The sequence below is a fragment of the Danio rerio genome, chromosome 3 (assembly GCF_052040795.2).
Source record: "Danio rerio strain M-AB ecotype USA chromosome 3, GRCz13ab, whole genome shotgun sequence".
NCBI lineage: Eukaryota > Metazoa > Chordata > Actinopteri > Cypriniformes > Danionidae > Danio > Danio rerio.
The window spans coordinates 14,897,821-14,913,889 of record NC_141023.1 but is presented as its reverse complement, the minus strand read 5'-3'; the positions used below and the strand labels follow the sequence as shown (position 1 = coordinate 14,913,889).

The 16,069-nt window shown below is 35.8% G+C and overlaps 2 protein-coding genes across 7 annotated transcripts in view; one reads left to right on the top strand and one right to left on the bottom strand.

Moving 5' to 3' along the window:
- The window catches only part of doc2a (double C2-like domains, alpha), a 206,381-nt gene that overhangs the window by 125,173 nt on the left and 65,139 nt on the right, over nucleotides 1-16,069 (bottom strand). For 5 of the 6 annotated variants that reach the window (XR_015480529.1, XR_015480530.1, XR_015480528.1 and 2 more), the window contains exons 5-6: nucleotides 8,242-8,351; nucleotides 3,695-3,821 (exon numbers count right to left, since the gene is read on the bottom strand). Coding sequence is in view for 3 of the 6 variants with exons in the window: in XM_087244103.1 (XP_087100229.1) it covers nucleotides 3,695-3,821; nucleotides 8,242-8,351 (237 nt within the window). In the remaining 3 variants the exon portion in view is untranslated. Of the gene's footprint in view, nucleotides 1-3,694; nucleotides 3,822-7,735; nucleotides 7,992-8,098; nucleotides 8,352-16,069 lie in introns of those variants that run through there. The other variant, XM_087244104.1, reaches the window with a different exon arrangement.
- mvp (major vault protein) overlaps nucleotides 1-16,069 on the top strand; it is a 238,613-nt gene that overhangs the window by 169,844 nt on the left and 52,700 nt on the right. The gene's annotated exons all lie outside the window — the stretch shown is intronic.

The window sequence follows — 16,069 nt, the reverse complement described above, 5'->3', positions numbered from 1 at the left end:
AAAAATATATGATAAATTAGTTCTGACAGCATATGTTTTTAGGCCATTGCAACTTATTAAATTAAGTTAATCAAGTTCTAACTTAATTTTATAATCAATGCAAGCTGTTTTAAGCCGGTTTAACATGATATAAGTTTAGTGGACTCATAAGGTTAATTTGATTCAGTTTAAAAAATTAAGGCAACTAGTAATTTTTACAGTGTAATAATGAATTAAATAAATATAAATATATATAAATAAATGGTAGAGAAATATAAAATAAATAACAGAGGATAAAAGGAAATGATTAACTTTTAATTTAGTCCATAAAATATACATATTGTCATATTTACCAGCCCTACTTTACATTAATAAATTATGTTTAAAAAACATAATTCCTTTATGTGTAACAAGTTGAATTGATTCATTAAAGTTGATCCATTTCATTTCAGTGTTAGTTTTCAGTCTGTGTTTAAGATCGATATCAGATTGCCTTGAAAAGAGCTGGATGAACGTCTGAATGAACAAACAAGCAAAAATCAAGCTCCGTTTCTGAGCTTTGCCATAATATGACTTCTTAACGCTGATTAAAGTAAACACCAAAGACAGCGGCGTTCATAACTGTGGAAGGTCTTATTGCAATTGACAAGTTACTTAATAAACATGTCTAGTCGAGGTGCAAGTTCATCCATCACTTCTAAATTAACCAACAGCAATTTGGAATGGCTTTTATTTTTAGCTAAGGGTGCGCACAGCGTTTGGGTCATGCCCAGAATGCAAACTGATGGAAGCAGCTCTTATGCAAACACTAAATTGAGTGTAAAATCAGAAACACTTTAGTATAGGGACCAATTCTCACTATAGTGGCATGTTATCTGCATGTTATTACGATATTTGCTGTGTATTAGTATTTAAAAAGTACATATTCTGCATTATCTTACTCTACATCTCTAATCCTAAACCCAACTACTACCTTTCTAACTATTATTAAGCAACAAATTAGAAGTTTAATGAGCTGAAAGTTATAGTTAATGGTTTATAAATAGCAATATTTGTACCAGTGACTAAAAATTCAGCTTATTGAGCTGAACGTCTTGGTTAATAGTTTATAAATAACAATAGTTGTACTGTAAAAAAATAGAAGTTTATTGAGCTGAAGGTCTTAGTTTTTGGTTTATTATTAGCAATAATTGTACCTGTGACTGTAAAAAATAGAAGTTTATTGAGCTGAAGGTCTTAATTAATGGTTTATAAATGGCAATAATTGTACCCGTCAATAAATGAAAAGTTTATTGAGGTGAAAGTCTTAGTTAATGGTTTATAAATAGCAATAATTGTACCAGTGACAAAAAATGAGAAGTTTATTGAGCTAAAAGTCTTGGTTAATGGTTTATAAATAGCAATAATTGTACCAGTGACAAAAAAATAGAAGTTCACCTGTGACTAAAAATTCAGTTTATTGAGCTGAAAGTCATGGTTAATAGTTTATAAATAGCAATAGTTGTACTGTAAAAAATAGAAGTTTATAAAGCTTAAAGTCTTAGTTAGTGGTTTATAAACTACAATAATTGTACCCGTGACTAAAAATTAAAAGTTTATTGAGCTGAAAGTTTTAGTTAATGGTTTATGAACAGCAATAATTGTACCCGTGACTGTAAAAAATAAAAGTTTGTTATGCTAAAAGTCTTTGTTAATGGTTTAGAATTAGCAATAATTGTATCTGTGACTGTAGAAATTATAAGTTTATTAAGCTAAAAGTCTTAGTTAATGGTTTATTATTAGCAATAATTGTACCTGTGACAAAAAACTAAAAGTTTACTGAGCTGAAAGTCTTAGTTGATAGTTTATAAATAGCAATAATTGTACCTGTGACAAAAAATTCAGTGTAGTGAGCTGACAGTCTTAGTTAATAGTTTATAAATAGCAGTAATTGTACATGTGACTGTAAAAAATAGAAGTTTATTGAGCTGAAGGTCTTAGTTAATGGTTTATTAATAGCAGAAATTGTACCCGTAATTAAAAATTATAGATTTATTGAGCTAAAAGTCTTGGTTAATGGTTTATAAATAGCAATAATTGTCCCCGTAATAAAGAAATAGAAGTTCATTGAGCTAAAACTCTTATTAACAGTAATGATTGTACCTACGACTGTAATTCTTCCCAATTCCCTCTTATATGGATGTTAGTATCAGTTAAGTCAATTCTATTGGCTTCATTTTGTTTTCAACTCCTTCAAGATGGTGAATACAGAATGTGCCTCAGATTAATTCACAAAGATGTTGTAAATGCTTCAGTTTTACATTCTATCATATTTTTACTTCTATATATGTTGTGTATGTAACATATCTAGTATTATTTTAAATGTAAATGTAGATGAATGCACAGAATACACAAGTTAGATCTAATACCTATTGAAATGGCCATACCTTAAAACTTTGGCTTGAAGAAAATGTAAAAATGTTACGTGTAATTGGGACTTCCAATGTGAATGGAATGATCTATTAGTTTGACATTGAAGGGGTTAAATTATGTCTTCTAAATCACAATCAGCAATAAATGTGAAATTGGACCATATTCTAAACTTGCACCAAATATCAAACAGAAACATTTGTTTGCTGCAGTAGGAGATTTCCAGTACCAGGCTGCAGTTAGAAGGCCATTCGCTGTGTAAAACATATGCTGGATAAGTTGGCGGTTCATTCCGCTGTGGCAACCCAAGTTGAATAAAGGGACTAAGCCGAAGGAAAGTGAATGAATGAATGCAGTAGGAGCATCTTTTTTCGCTCTAGACAGTTTTGGAGGTAATAATACTGAAAATCTTTGATGATGGACTTTGGCTGAGGGATTTTAGAAGGACCAAAACAACATTTCAGATGTTTTACAATGTGGTCAGTCTATGTTAATGGAGCTCATGTGCAAAGAAGAGTGCGTAAAGGTCACGCACATCTATCAAATGCATGTTTACATAGTAATTGTGAATTGTTTATTCTACACATGTTTACATTGTGAATGAACGTCGCCTCGTGGTTCCATCCCAAAGAGGGAAGAAAACGCTTTCCCGAACGCTCGCGCTCAATCTGCCCAGTTGGTGGAATGAACTCCCTAACTGCATCAAAACGGCAGTCACTCGCTGTCTTCAAAAAGTGACTAAAAACTCAACTATTTAGTCTCCACTTTCCTTACTAATATGCAAGTACCTCTCTGACTCCTCAACTAACTGCAAAAAAATATATATATATTACCAATGCTTTCCTTCTTAGACTTTACACACCTGAAACTTGCCTACAGCACTTATTCATTGTTGCTCTTAAAGTTGAGTAAATTGCTTCCTTGTCCTCATTTGTAAGTCGCTTTGGATAAAAGCTTCTGCTAAATGACTAAATGTAAACGTAATGTAATGTAAATGTACATAGAAAAACAACGAAAAAATAGAGCATTGGAATGGATTAATGCAGTCTGTCAATCAATCAATTACATCAGCAGTAAGAGGCGTGTCTACAAGTATCAAAAAGGGGCGTGCTCTTCTTTGGTTATGGCCGTGTTTGTTTTGGTGCTTTCAAATATGAATATAATTTGTGAAAAATTGCTAATCCTTGAAATAAACCATATACACCTTTAAATAAAACACATTAACCTCTTTTGCTAATGTTTAATTGCCAGTGATTTTCCTCCAGTGCAACAGCTCAAGCTAAACGTGTGTTTATGAGTGTCTTACAGGTGGTGGATGTTCGAGACAGGTGTAGAAACGTTTGGTCTGGTCTGGTTTCACACGTCGTAGGGCCACTCTGGACTCTCCAATAAACTCATTATGAGTCAGTTTATCTTCATCGCACACCGATAATCTGAGAAACAACATGAAAAAAGACGTTGAGAGTTATTCAATTACACTGGAAGGGGAGGAAAGATAAACATGAAAGTTGTAACTGTAGTATGGGCGAACGTGATAAAAAAATAAGCCAATGGAAATGCCATCCTCAGAGCGGCAAGAGCTGGAAACGGCTCAGACAGAAATGTATATTTATGAATGGGATTAGGGTGATATTTCTGGCTCCGTCAGTTTGGTCGGAAGTAAGCGGCTGCTCTTTTTTTTTTCTCTCCTCCAAAGCTTTGCTTGCGTATTTGCACACCCTCCTCTGCTTCTGTATACACTTCCTAGGAGATACAGCCAAATGACTTTTCTCTGACTGCTGTCACCCCGCCATGAGGAGAAAAAAAAAGGGCACGTTTGAAAACACCAGCAGTACCGGTCCAAGGTTGCCAGGGGAGACTGTTCATTTATAACATGAGCACACAGGTAATTTTCTGTGGATAATCACAGAATAAACTTGAGAGCAACAGCAGTCACTCCAGCTCTCGTGATGAGTCTTGGAGATGATGAGGCTGGAGAGCATCTTTTAGCATGGCAGAAATATCCAGGCTAAATATATTCCAGGTTATGCACAACAGAAACTGAACCATTCCTGAAGATTCACACTGCAAAATGCTTTTCATACTTGGAGTTCTTGTCTTGGGTCTAGTCTAAATATCTAAAGATCAAATTGCATTCTCTAAATTAGTAAGATGTATATTATTTTCAGAAATAATATGTTAAAATAATAATAAACAAGGAAAATGATCTGCAAGCGGAACAAGCAAATATTATATTACTATTTTGTATATGTATTGTATGTTGTGTGGTAATATTTTGGTAATGTGTGCATGGAACTTCGCCTGTGTTATGGCAACTTACTGCAATTTTAGTTTCCCTAAAAAGCAGAAGCGGATTTATCCAATAAGCTAGGTAAGTGGTTGCTTATGGTCCCAGGAAATTTGGGTGCCCACAATAAATATCTAGTAGAAATTATACTTATAAACTATGTATAACATCATTTTCTACCATATTTTGTATAGTGAGAGTCAAACAAATACATTTTTAACATAATTAAGTATTGTTTAGTATACACTCAAATTTAATATTATTGTAATAATGTAATGTTATGTAATAATAATAATATTACTAAATATAATATCCACCATGGAGCAGTCTAGCAGTCAAATTTCAACAATTTTTAAAATTATTTTTAGTTGTAAATAAATTTTAAGAAAACTAATCATTAAAAAAGGAGATCAGGGGTGATCAACCCTGTTCCTGGAGAGCCATCTTCCTGCAGATTTCAGTTGCAACCCATATCAAACACACCTGCCTGTAATTATCACGTGGTGTTCAGGTCCTAATTAATTGGTTCAGGTGTGTTTGATATGGGTAGCAAGTGAAATCTGCAGGAAGGTGGCTCTCCAGGAACAGGGTTGGCCACCCCTGATGTAGAGCTTTCATTAATTAAAACATTGAAAAGAAGATTGAGTCATTAAAAACAAAAACAAAAAACAAAAAAACAGCAATTTAAATGAAATTAAATAAAATTAGAAAGGGTGCATTTTAGGAGTTGGGCCCCATGGCTGGAGTTGCTCAGGGCCCCAAGATCACTAAATCCACCCCTGCTAAACGGGATAATAAAGTTGAGTGTCAGTCTACTTGCTCCACTGCTAGACTGTTTTGCTTGATTTAATGAAAATATTACTTAATTCAGATTTTTGAGTCTGAAAACAAGAGAAAAATAGTTACTTTTACTTTTCTACGATAACAGGGTATATGTAAGAATCCTAAAGGTAACTTCAAAACCTTTTTAACACTTTTTAAAGACCTTCTCAGAATTTTTTAAGATCTCATTGCCACTTCAAGTTGTAATCAGTATCAAACCTTTAGTAAACAGTTGTTAATAAACAGTTGTAGTAAATAAATCAATGGAGCACAACCATGCAACAGAACTCAGATAAGCTTAGAAGAAACAAAGCTTGAAAGAATAAATTACACGGTTGTTTTCAGCGACAGGCTTCAGTCACTGTTTAAATTCGTCTTTCTTTAACCAGGAGTATGAAAACTTACATTTTCCCATATTGCCGTCTGTTTCGCTCTATTGTTTCGCAACATGTGAAGATGCAATTCAGACTTTTTTTAATACCTTTTCACCAGCGATCACTTCTTGGAAGATCGTTGGTGAACTACAAATTCCTGCATGCCTTTACACACACCGGTGACCATTCTCCACTGATCACACATGCACAGCCAACTCTCGTTACTGATTATCCGGACTATATATACACCCTACACACATCAGTCTGCAGTGAGTTTGTTGTCTCCCATCATGTATATTTCCGGTCTCTGTGTTTTTGCCTTAGTCTAAGTTTGTTGTTTGTTTTGTTTGTACTTTTGGATCGATGCCTTGTTTATGACCTAATGACTGTTTTGACTATGATTTTAGATTGCACTGTTTGATTCTTGATTTTTCCTATTTTTTGTTTATGATTACCTCCACGAATACTTTCTTTAATAAATTATTATTAAGTTGCACTTGGATCCTACCTCCCTTGTCTTCGCCATGCCGAGACCGAAACATGACATCTACTGTATGTACTGTACACTCAAAAAGATGACTTTTTATGCTTGTACTTATTAAAAAATGAGTTGAAACAACACAATACTTCTGTTTTTTTTAGACAACTTAATTGTTTTAAGTTCAATCCACATATCTGTAAAAAGGATAAAGTTAACTTAATCAATTTGTGTTGGGACAACATGAAGGAATTGTGTGGAACTCAGCATTTTTACAGTATACACAATAGACGAATTAAAGAGAAGCATTTAAATTAGGGATGTAACAATATTGTAAATACCGTCATACTGCAATAGTAATTTTTTTCAATATTACCGTAGGCGCATGACTCAATAAAACTATATTTCTGAGAAAAGTTTGCTTAGGCGAATGAAGCGAACGGGAGGTAGCGGGAACTACAATTCCCATCAGCCTAGGCATGGCTATCATCCTTTGCGGTCTGTTGTTGCTCTCCAGTAATGAGGAAATGGAGTGTGTTGCTAGTAGCGGGGAAGAAAAAGAGCTGGAAATGATCGAACCTAAAGCGAGTTTTAAATCGGATGTGTGGAAGCATTTCAGTTTCTTTCTAAAAAAGATACGAAAAAGGAGAAAAGGTGACAGACAAAGAAAAAAACAGTATGCAGGCACTGCCAGACTGTGGTGAAATATAAGTCGGGGAATACGACTAAAAACAGTCATGGGGACTGCAGAACACAGCACACTTGTTAGATTGATGCAGACATTAGTCCCTTTCACACAGTGATACCGGTAAATATCCGGAAAGGTCTGTATGCGTGAAAGGGGCTACTGACTTGTACCGCAAAAAGACCTCTAGCTAACTAATGGCTTGTCCTCTCAAGTGGTGGAAAGACAATGCACAACATTACACACTGCTGTCAACCTTGGCTAAATCATATCTCTCTGTCCCAGAAACCTCAGTCCCAAATGAGAGGTTTTTTTTTCTGTTGCAGGGGACATGCCCAGAGATCCCAGCTTTTACCAGATTATAGTTATATGATAATTTTCCTTTAAAAAAACATCTCTTGAATGTGATGAGTTTTCAACAATACTAAATTGAAACTTAATTTTTTTTTATTTGGTTTAATAGTTTTTTGTTATTAAAATTGAAAAATTTAAGTTCCTGTTTCGGAACTTACAGATAGATGGCTAATTTGTATGTCATTGATATGTTCAGTGCTAAGGTAAATAAACACTTTTGGCACTTTTTTCGAGTCTTTTCATAAGTTTTGTTTTTCCTGTAAATTATTCAATAAATACCGTACCGTGCCATTCATACCGAGGTATTACCGTACCGTGAAATTCTGATACCGTTACATCCCTAATTTAAATACATTGCATTTATTGAGAGTTAAAAGTATAAGCGTCACAATAAGCTTCACTTTTTTCAGTTAACTCCTTTGACGTCTGTGCTATTTGCATGTGTTGTGGATTTGCAGCTCATTTTCTATTTGTGTTTGCATTGTGAGGATTTTGCACCATGCGTGCTGTCAAACCGATGAAGATGCTTTCTTAATTTTCGGTGTTTTCTTAAGTTGCAGCACGTTAAGCTCTCCTGGCCACCGTACGGTTTAGATATCTGTACTAGAAAGAAGACAAAATCTCTAAGTAAGAAACTCCATATTTTTATGCAGCGCATAAGTGACAGGAAGGTTTGCAAGGCAGTCACACACTGTCACACACCTACACACCTACTGTCGAAGCAAGATATGCAGGCTCCTGTCAAATCACTGCTCCCAGAGAGAAGAGAATTTTTGAAGACATTTCCAGAAAAGATTTACAACCCGCTCTGAAAGAAAGACGGATTGGAGGGCGCACAGATGTCTTCACTAACCTCAGAGTCTTCCTGTGCATATCCTCCTCTGTGATGCCAACGTAAGTGAGCGTCTCATTCCAAACAGGATTTAGAGAATTACGTACTGTTTTGGTTTTCAGTTTATTGGCCTGTGGGTACAAAACAAACACACACAAAAGCAATATATATATGAGAGGGAGGATGCAATATCTTAATCCTCTGATGTACATGAACGTCTTTTCAAAGGTTTGGGGTCAGGATTTTTTTGTTTGTTTATTCAGCAAGTGTGCATTGCATTGATCAGATGTGGGATTAAAGATGTTTCTGATCATATAAAAGATTTCAAATGCTATATTTTATAGTCATCAAAGAAAAATCCAAAAGAAGTATTGAGTAAATCTGTTTTTAATGGTAATGATAATAGTAAGTATTTTTTTGAGCATCAGATTGGGATATTAGAATGATTTCTGATTAATATTCAGTATTTTAATGATAACAATACATAACATTTTAAATGCATTGTTATTCATTTTGATTTAGTTTTAGTCATATTTTAGTCTTCTGAATCATAGTTTTAGTCTAAATTTTGTACGATTTTAGTCGACTAAATCTACTTTAGATCGAGTTGATTAAAAATTATTTGGTTTAAGTGTAATTTAAATAAAACACTGTATACATTTATTTATACAAAATATTCTAACTTAAAATTAAATATTAAAATATGGAGTATAGCTTTTGCATTGAAGAACAAAAATTATAAAAGGATTTTTTTTTTGTATTATAAGTAATATGTAAAATTATGTATCAGCAATTAATCCACGGAGAATAGTAGCCTATTGAAACACAGAATTTTGAAGAGGGGCCTGGATGCAGACCTGGTCCAGATGCAATCTGAAATGCATTTAATGCTTTTTAATGGGCTCACCTAACCCCACCCCTAACCCCTACAAACCCCTCACATAACTCTACCACTCACAGTGATGTTACTAGCTCCGTTGATTTCATTGTGTCTGACATTGCATCGCTGAGACATGCAATCTCAGCCTGCATCATAAAGGCTGCATCCATATACTTTTAGACTTTTGCAATTATTTAGCACACCCTCAACGTGGTCTTTTAGACCAGTCTGTCAAACAGTTTCAAGAGCTCCCCCAGGTAAAGTGAGGAAAAGGAGGAGATGGGGTGGATTCTTCCAAAATGAAGATAAGGTAGTAGGGCAAAATCGGTTTATTTATTGTAAGCTTGAATCAATCTGATTGGATAATTGCTGATTACGGATGAGAGGCCAGCCGTGATCAATCATATAGCATGTTCCTATCAAACTTTGTTTGTAAAACTTCCCTTCGACTTGTTTTTGTTGATAGAAACTTGTTCTTCACAAAAATTATGATAAAAAAAATTGTCAATGAAATTAACAGTTGAAAACAAAAGTGATGTTTAACAGAGAGAAGATTCTTTTCAAAACATTTTTTAAAGAATAGTTTGAATAACTAATATCGAATGACACATTTATTTTGTCTTTGCCATGATGACAGCAAATAATATTGTATACTTTAGAATTTAGATTAAAGTATGGTTTAAAGGCTTAACTAGGTTAATAAGGTAACTTTGTAAGTTAGTTTAATTAGGCAAGTCATTGAATAACATTGGTTTGTTCTGTAGCCAAACCAAAAAAAGGAATATTAATAAAATAATTATAAGACATAATCAGAAATAAGACTTTCTCCATAAGAAAAATATGACTGGACATGCTGTGAAAAGATTCCAGGCTGTTAAACATCCCTTGAGAAATATTTGAAAATACAATTTCACAGGAGGGCGAATAATTTTTTCTATTCTATTATAAATGTTATAAAACTATTTGTTTCTTCTGGGATTAAAGTAGTTCAAATTTCTGCCCGTAAAAGACCATTAAAAATTTTATATAGACTGTTTGTTACATTTGAAGTTAGACATAAAAGGAATCCAGGTCTGTCTGACCTGTTTGACAAATGTAAATCGGACATTAATTCTTTCTATCATTGTATGTGGAGTTGTCCTCTTATACAGCAGTTCTGGGACTTGATTAGGCTGCATTTTAACTCCATCTTTAAATGTATATTTTGATTTGGAGCAAGGACTGGGTCTTAATGATATACCTTGTAATTTTTTCGAATATTATCTACATATTTTGGTTTACTTTGCTTGGAAATGTATCTTTGTAACGTCGATTAATGAAGAACCCCCCAGTTTAAATCAATGGCTGCTTGCAGTCTGCAACATAATCCCACTTGAGGCTTTCTCCACAGCTATGAAGAACAAACCTTTCCTATTTTATCAAACCTGGAATCCTTTGATTATTTAAGTCAAAAGAAGTGTAATCAGCCTTTTTGTAAAATAATTGTGTAGTCTATGTCCTTTTTATTTATTTATTAGTTTATTTTATAACAAATTTATTTTATTTTTATTATTATTTTTATTATACTTTTTCATGTGGGGGCCATGATTCAAATTACATAAACGATGAATGTTATTTTATTATTCAATGTAAATTTCTGACATGTTTTTGCACTAAAAACATTCAATAAAAATATTTTTGAAAATAATTCCAGCACGTCACCACTTTGTCAGATGGGGTTATTTCTAATTCATTTGTTAAAAATAAAAAACAATAGGGCCAAAAAATACTTGGACATCACATTCATGCTAATTTCTGTTATTGGCTAGACTTCTTAACTCCACTAGAGACCATTTTTCGGACAGTTTGGCGAGCGAGCTTTTCTGTTGCTGTGTGATAATGCTGTGCACAAAGCAAGTCATATAATGAAATGGTGTAGAAAAATGTGACATCCACAAAGGCTAGATGCGAATCCCATTGAACTCTACTGGGATAACCTGGAACGCCGACTGTGAGTCAGGCCCCATCACCCAACATCAATGCCTCTCTGACGCTTTTGTCTCTGAATGTCTACTCGCTCCAACTTCTGCTTGAGAGTCTGCCATGATGAAAAGCGGGAAGCTGTTAGGGAAGACCAGTTCCTTATTAATTCTCCTCGTTTTGAGATTAGGGGCCTGCTTTACTAAATAGGGTGAGACTGTACTGCCATAAAAGTGTCAATGGGTGTCCAAAGTTCTCTGGGTGATAATGGTAATGCAAAGATATATAAATATAGTACACAGCTGCAGCAGCTCATTTCAATAATGCCCCACACAATCTACAAAGAGGAGCGCAAACTAAGGTTTTAATATACTTTTAGTAAAATTGAAGAACAAACTGGTAATATGTCATGAAGAACCAAAATTACGTGTTTTTTTTTCCAATGAAACAGCTTTTCAAAATTTATGTGGTTACATTTACAGTACTTCAAACCACCACTGGTCTAATTTAAAGCAACACTAGCTACACTACCTGACAAAAGACTTGTCACCTATCCAAGTTTTAGGACAAAACAAATAATAACTTGCCTTCTAGCTGATCCTTTGGTATCGAAAGTGGCTTAATAGCTTTAATTATATAATTGGGACAGTAAGGTCTGACTTTGCTTAGACAAAAGTCTTGTCACTTAACAGAAATAATGTACAGTACAGAATATAAAGTCACGCTGCAATTAATATTATGTCTGACTCTCATAAGCTTAAAGGACTGCATCCACACATCTCTGCACTTGGATTGGCAAAGAAAGCAACTCAAATCACTTATTAATGAAGTCAACTGGATTGGCAAAGAAAGCGATCTTGCAGGACTCCCAGGACTCCCTGGAGATCATCAAGATTCTTTGGATTCATCTACAATGCCTCCTCCTTCATCTTACCCCAGACATGCTCAATAATGTTCATGTCTGGTGACTGGGCTGGCCAATCCTGGAGCACCTTGACTTTCTTTGCTTTCAGGAACTTTGATGTGGAAGCTGAAGTTTGAGAAGGAGCGCTATCCTGCTGAAGAATTTTCCCTCTCCTGTGGTTTGTAATGTAATGGGCAGCACAAATTTCTTGATACCCCTGGCTGTTGATGTTGCCATCCACTTAGCAGATCGTCACATGGCCCCATACTGAATGTAACCCCAAACCATGATTTTTCCTTCACCAAACTTGACTGATTTCTGTGAGAATCTTGGGTCCATGCGGGTTCCAATAAGTCTTCTGCAGTATTTGTGATGATTGGGATGCAGCTCAACAGATGATTCATCTGAAAAATCCACCTTCTGCCACTTTTCCAAATGATCAACTAGAAGTCAAGTTATCATTTGTTGCTTTTACAACTGGGATTGACGACAAGACTTTTGTCAGGTAGTGTACGTTTTCATACAAAGATGCAAATTAAAGTTGTGTGCAAAACTTGTGTGGACCTTTTTTGTCATATAATAAATTACTTGTGTGTCAGAGGAAAAACTCAAACACAATGAAAACACTGTGGCTTTTGGAGATGTGAGATGCTCTTTGGAGCACAGTTGCCTAAGACAGTTCTAGAGGTAAAAATATTGAACATCTTTGATGACAGACTTTAGCTGAGGGATTTTAGAATGACCAAAACAGCATTTCAGATGTTTTTCAATGTGGTCAGTCCACTACTTTGTCCAATAAGGCCATCAAATCACAACTAACGTTTTTGATGCTCATCCTGGAATTTATTCAGTGAATGTGTTTCCAACATAGTTAAAATAGTCTTGTATTTGGTTTAAAATACATTTTTTGTCCTAATGGCAGATAATTTAGCTTGTTTTGGGGAAAAACTAATTATGACAGTTATATTTTATCTTATTAGAAGAGTTTATCCTATCCAGTTGTGCACATTTTAATGCACACTTTCAAATTTTATGTGCATCTTGGTGTTTCTATTAACCATTTTTAAGCAATATTCCAAAATGTACATAAAAATTGGAGAATAAACATAGCTAATTGACATATATATATATATTTAAAGCAGCGCTCTGTATGTTTTTCGACCTTAAAATAATGTCTCTAAAATTATATCAGTGGTAGAATAACCTTTAACTATATGAATGAATTCTGCTGCTGAGGCTATTAGATCTGCCCTCTGTCACCTGAAATCATGCGACCTGGTACACACAGCAATGCACATATTAGCCAGCGTAACCATGGAAATATATAAAAATGCCTTTGAGCTAAACAGTGCAATATGCTTTGTTGGTATGGTAATAGGTAATTGCACTTATCAACCACAAGGGGAGCCGCAGGATAAAGTTGCATAGTGTTCCTGTAATAGTTCCTGTAATTGAAGTTCTGTGTATTTTTGTTATTAGAGGGACAGTTTACACAGAATTCATCATTTACCCTTTCTCCACTTGTTTCAAACCTGTTTGAGTTTTTTCTTCAATTGAACACAATTAAGATATACTGAAGAATGTTGGGAAAAAAAGGATTTTTACTATGAAAGTCAATGGCTGTTTTTTTTTTTCAAACATTCTTCAGAATATCTTGTTTTGTGATCAAGAAGAGAAAGAAATCCTTAAAAGTTTAAAACCGCTAGAATCTAAATTAACCTATGCAGAAAATGGGTTAGGGCACACTTATTTCAAATAATACTGCACACAGTTGTTAATTGACCACAGTAAATATTAATAAATAACTGTATTCCAAATGTTCCAGCATAATTTTTTGAATATGAAAAAATTGTACAAATTATTGTGCAATAATGTCAAACGTAAAAAGATTAATTCACAATGTCAATGATACTTTTCCACTCTGTGACTCTAGTAAACCCTGACAACAAATTTGAACTCCAAAAGCAAACATTTCAATCAATCAATCAGTCAGTCAGTCAATCAATCACTCAGTCAATCAATCACTCAGTCAGTCAGTCAGTCAACCAACCAACCAACCAACCAGTTAGTCAGTCAGTCAACCAACCAACCAACCAACCACCCAACCACTCAGTCAGTCAGAGAGTCAGTCAACCAACCAACCAAACAACCAGTCAGTCAGTCAGTCAACCAACCAACCAGTCAGTCAGTCAGTCAACCAACCAACCAACCAGTCAGTCAGTCAGTCAGTCAGTCAGTCAGTCAGTCAGTCAACCAACCAGTTAGTCAGTCAGTCAACCAACCAATCATCCAACCACTCAGTCAGTCAGACAGTCAGTCAACCAACCAACCAAACAACCAGTCAGTCAGTCAGTCAACCAACCAGTCAGTGAGTCAGTCAACCAATCAACCAAACAACCAACCAATCAACCAACCAACCAGTCAGTCAGTCAGTCAGTCAGTCGGTCAGTCAGTTAACCAACTGATCAACCAACCACTCAGTTAGTTAGTTAGTTAGTCAGTCAGTTAGTCAATCAGTTAGTCAGTCTGTCAACCAACCACACAGTTAATCAGTCAGTCCATCAGTCAGTCAACCAACCAACCAGTCAGTCAGTCAGCCAGTCAATCAGTCAGAAAGTCAGTCAGTCAGTCAACCAACCAGTCAGTCAGACAGTCAGTCAGTCAGTCAGTCAGTCAACCAACTAATAATTCAGTCAGTCAGTCAGTCAACCTACCAACCAACCTGTCAGTTAGTCAGTCAGTCAGTCAACCAACCAACCAACCAGTCAGTCAGTCAACCAACCAACCAGACAGTCAGTCAGTCAGTCAGTCAGTCAGTCAGTCAGTCAGTCAGCCAGTCAGCCAGTCAATCAGTCAGTCAGTCAACCAACTAATAATTCAGTCAGTCAGTCAGTCAACCAACCAACCAGTCAGTCAGTCTGTCAACCAACCAACCAGTCAGTTAGTCAGTCAGTCAGTCAACCAACCAACCAGTCAGTCAGTCAGCCAGCCAGTCAATCAGTCAGTCAGTCAACCAACTAATAATTCAGTCAGTCAGTTAGTCAACCAATCAACCAGTCAGTCAGTCTGTCAACCAACCAACCAGTCAGTTAGTCAGTCAGTCAACCAACTAATAATTCAGTCAGTCAGTCAGTCAACCAACCAACCAACCAGTCAGTTAGTCAGTCAGTCAACCAACCAACCAGACAGTCAGTCAGTCAGTCAGTCAGTCAGTCAGCCAGTCAGCCAGTCAATCAATCAGTCAGTCAGTCAACCAACTAATAATTCAGTCAGTCAGTCAACCAACCAACCAGTCAGTTTGTCAGTCAGTCAGTCAGTCAACCAACCAACCAGTCAGTCAGTCAGTCAGTCAGCCAGCCAGTCAATCAGTCAGTCAGTCAACCAACTAATAATTCAGTCAGTCAGTTAGTCAACCAATCAACCAGTCAGTCAGTCTGTCAACCAACCAACCAGTCAGTTAGTCAGTCAGTCAGTCAACCAACTAATAATTCAGTCAATCAGTCAGTCAACCAACCAACCAGTCAGTCAGTCTGTCAACCAACCAACCAGTCAGTTAGTCAGTCAGTCAGTCAGTCAACCGACCAACCAACCAACCAACCAGTCAGTCAGTCAACCAATCAACCAAACAACCAGTCAGTCAGTCAGTCAACTAATCAACCAAACAACCAGTCAGTCAGTCAATCAGTCAGTCAGTCAACCAACTAATAATTCAGTCAGTCAGTTAGTCAACCAATCAACCAGTCAGTCAGTCTGTCAAACAACCAACCAGTCAGTTAGTCAGTCAGTCAACCAACGAATAATTCAGTCAGTCAGTCAGTCAACCAACCAACCAACCAGTCAGTTAGTCAGTCAGTCAACCAACCAACCAGACAGTCAGTCAGTCAGTCAGTCAGTCAGTCAGCCAGTCAGCCAGTCAATCAGTCAGTCAGTCAACCAACTAATAATTCAGTCAGTCAGTTAGTCAACCAACCAACCAGTCAGTCAGTCTGTCAACCAACTAATAATTCAGTCAGTCAGTCAGTCAACCAACCAACCAGTCAGTCAGTCTGTCAACCAACCAACCAGTCAGTCAGTCAGCCAGCCAGTCAATCAGTCAGTCAGTCAAC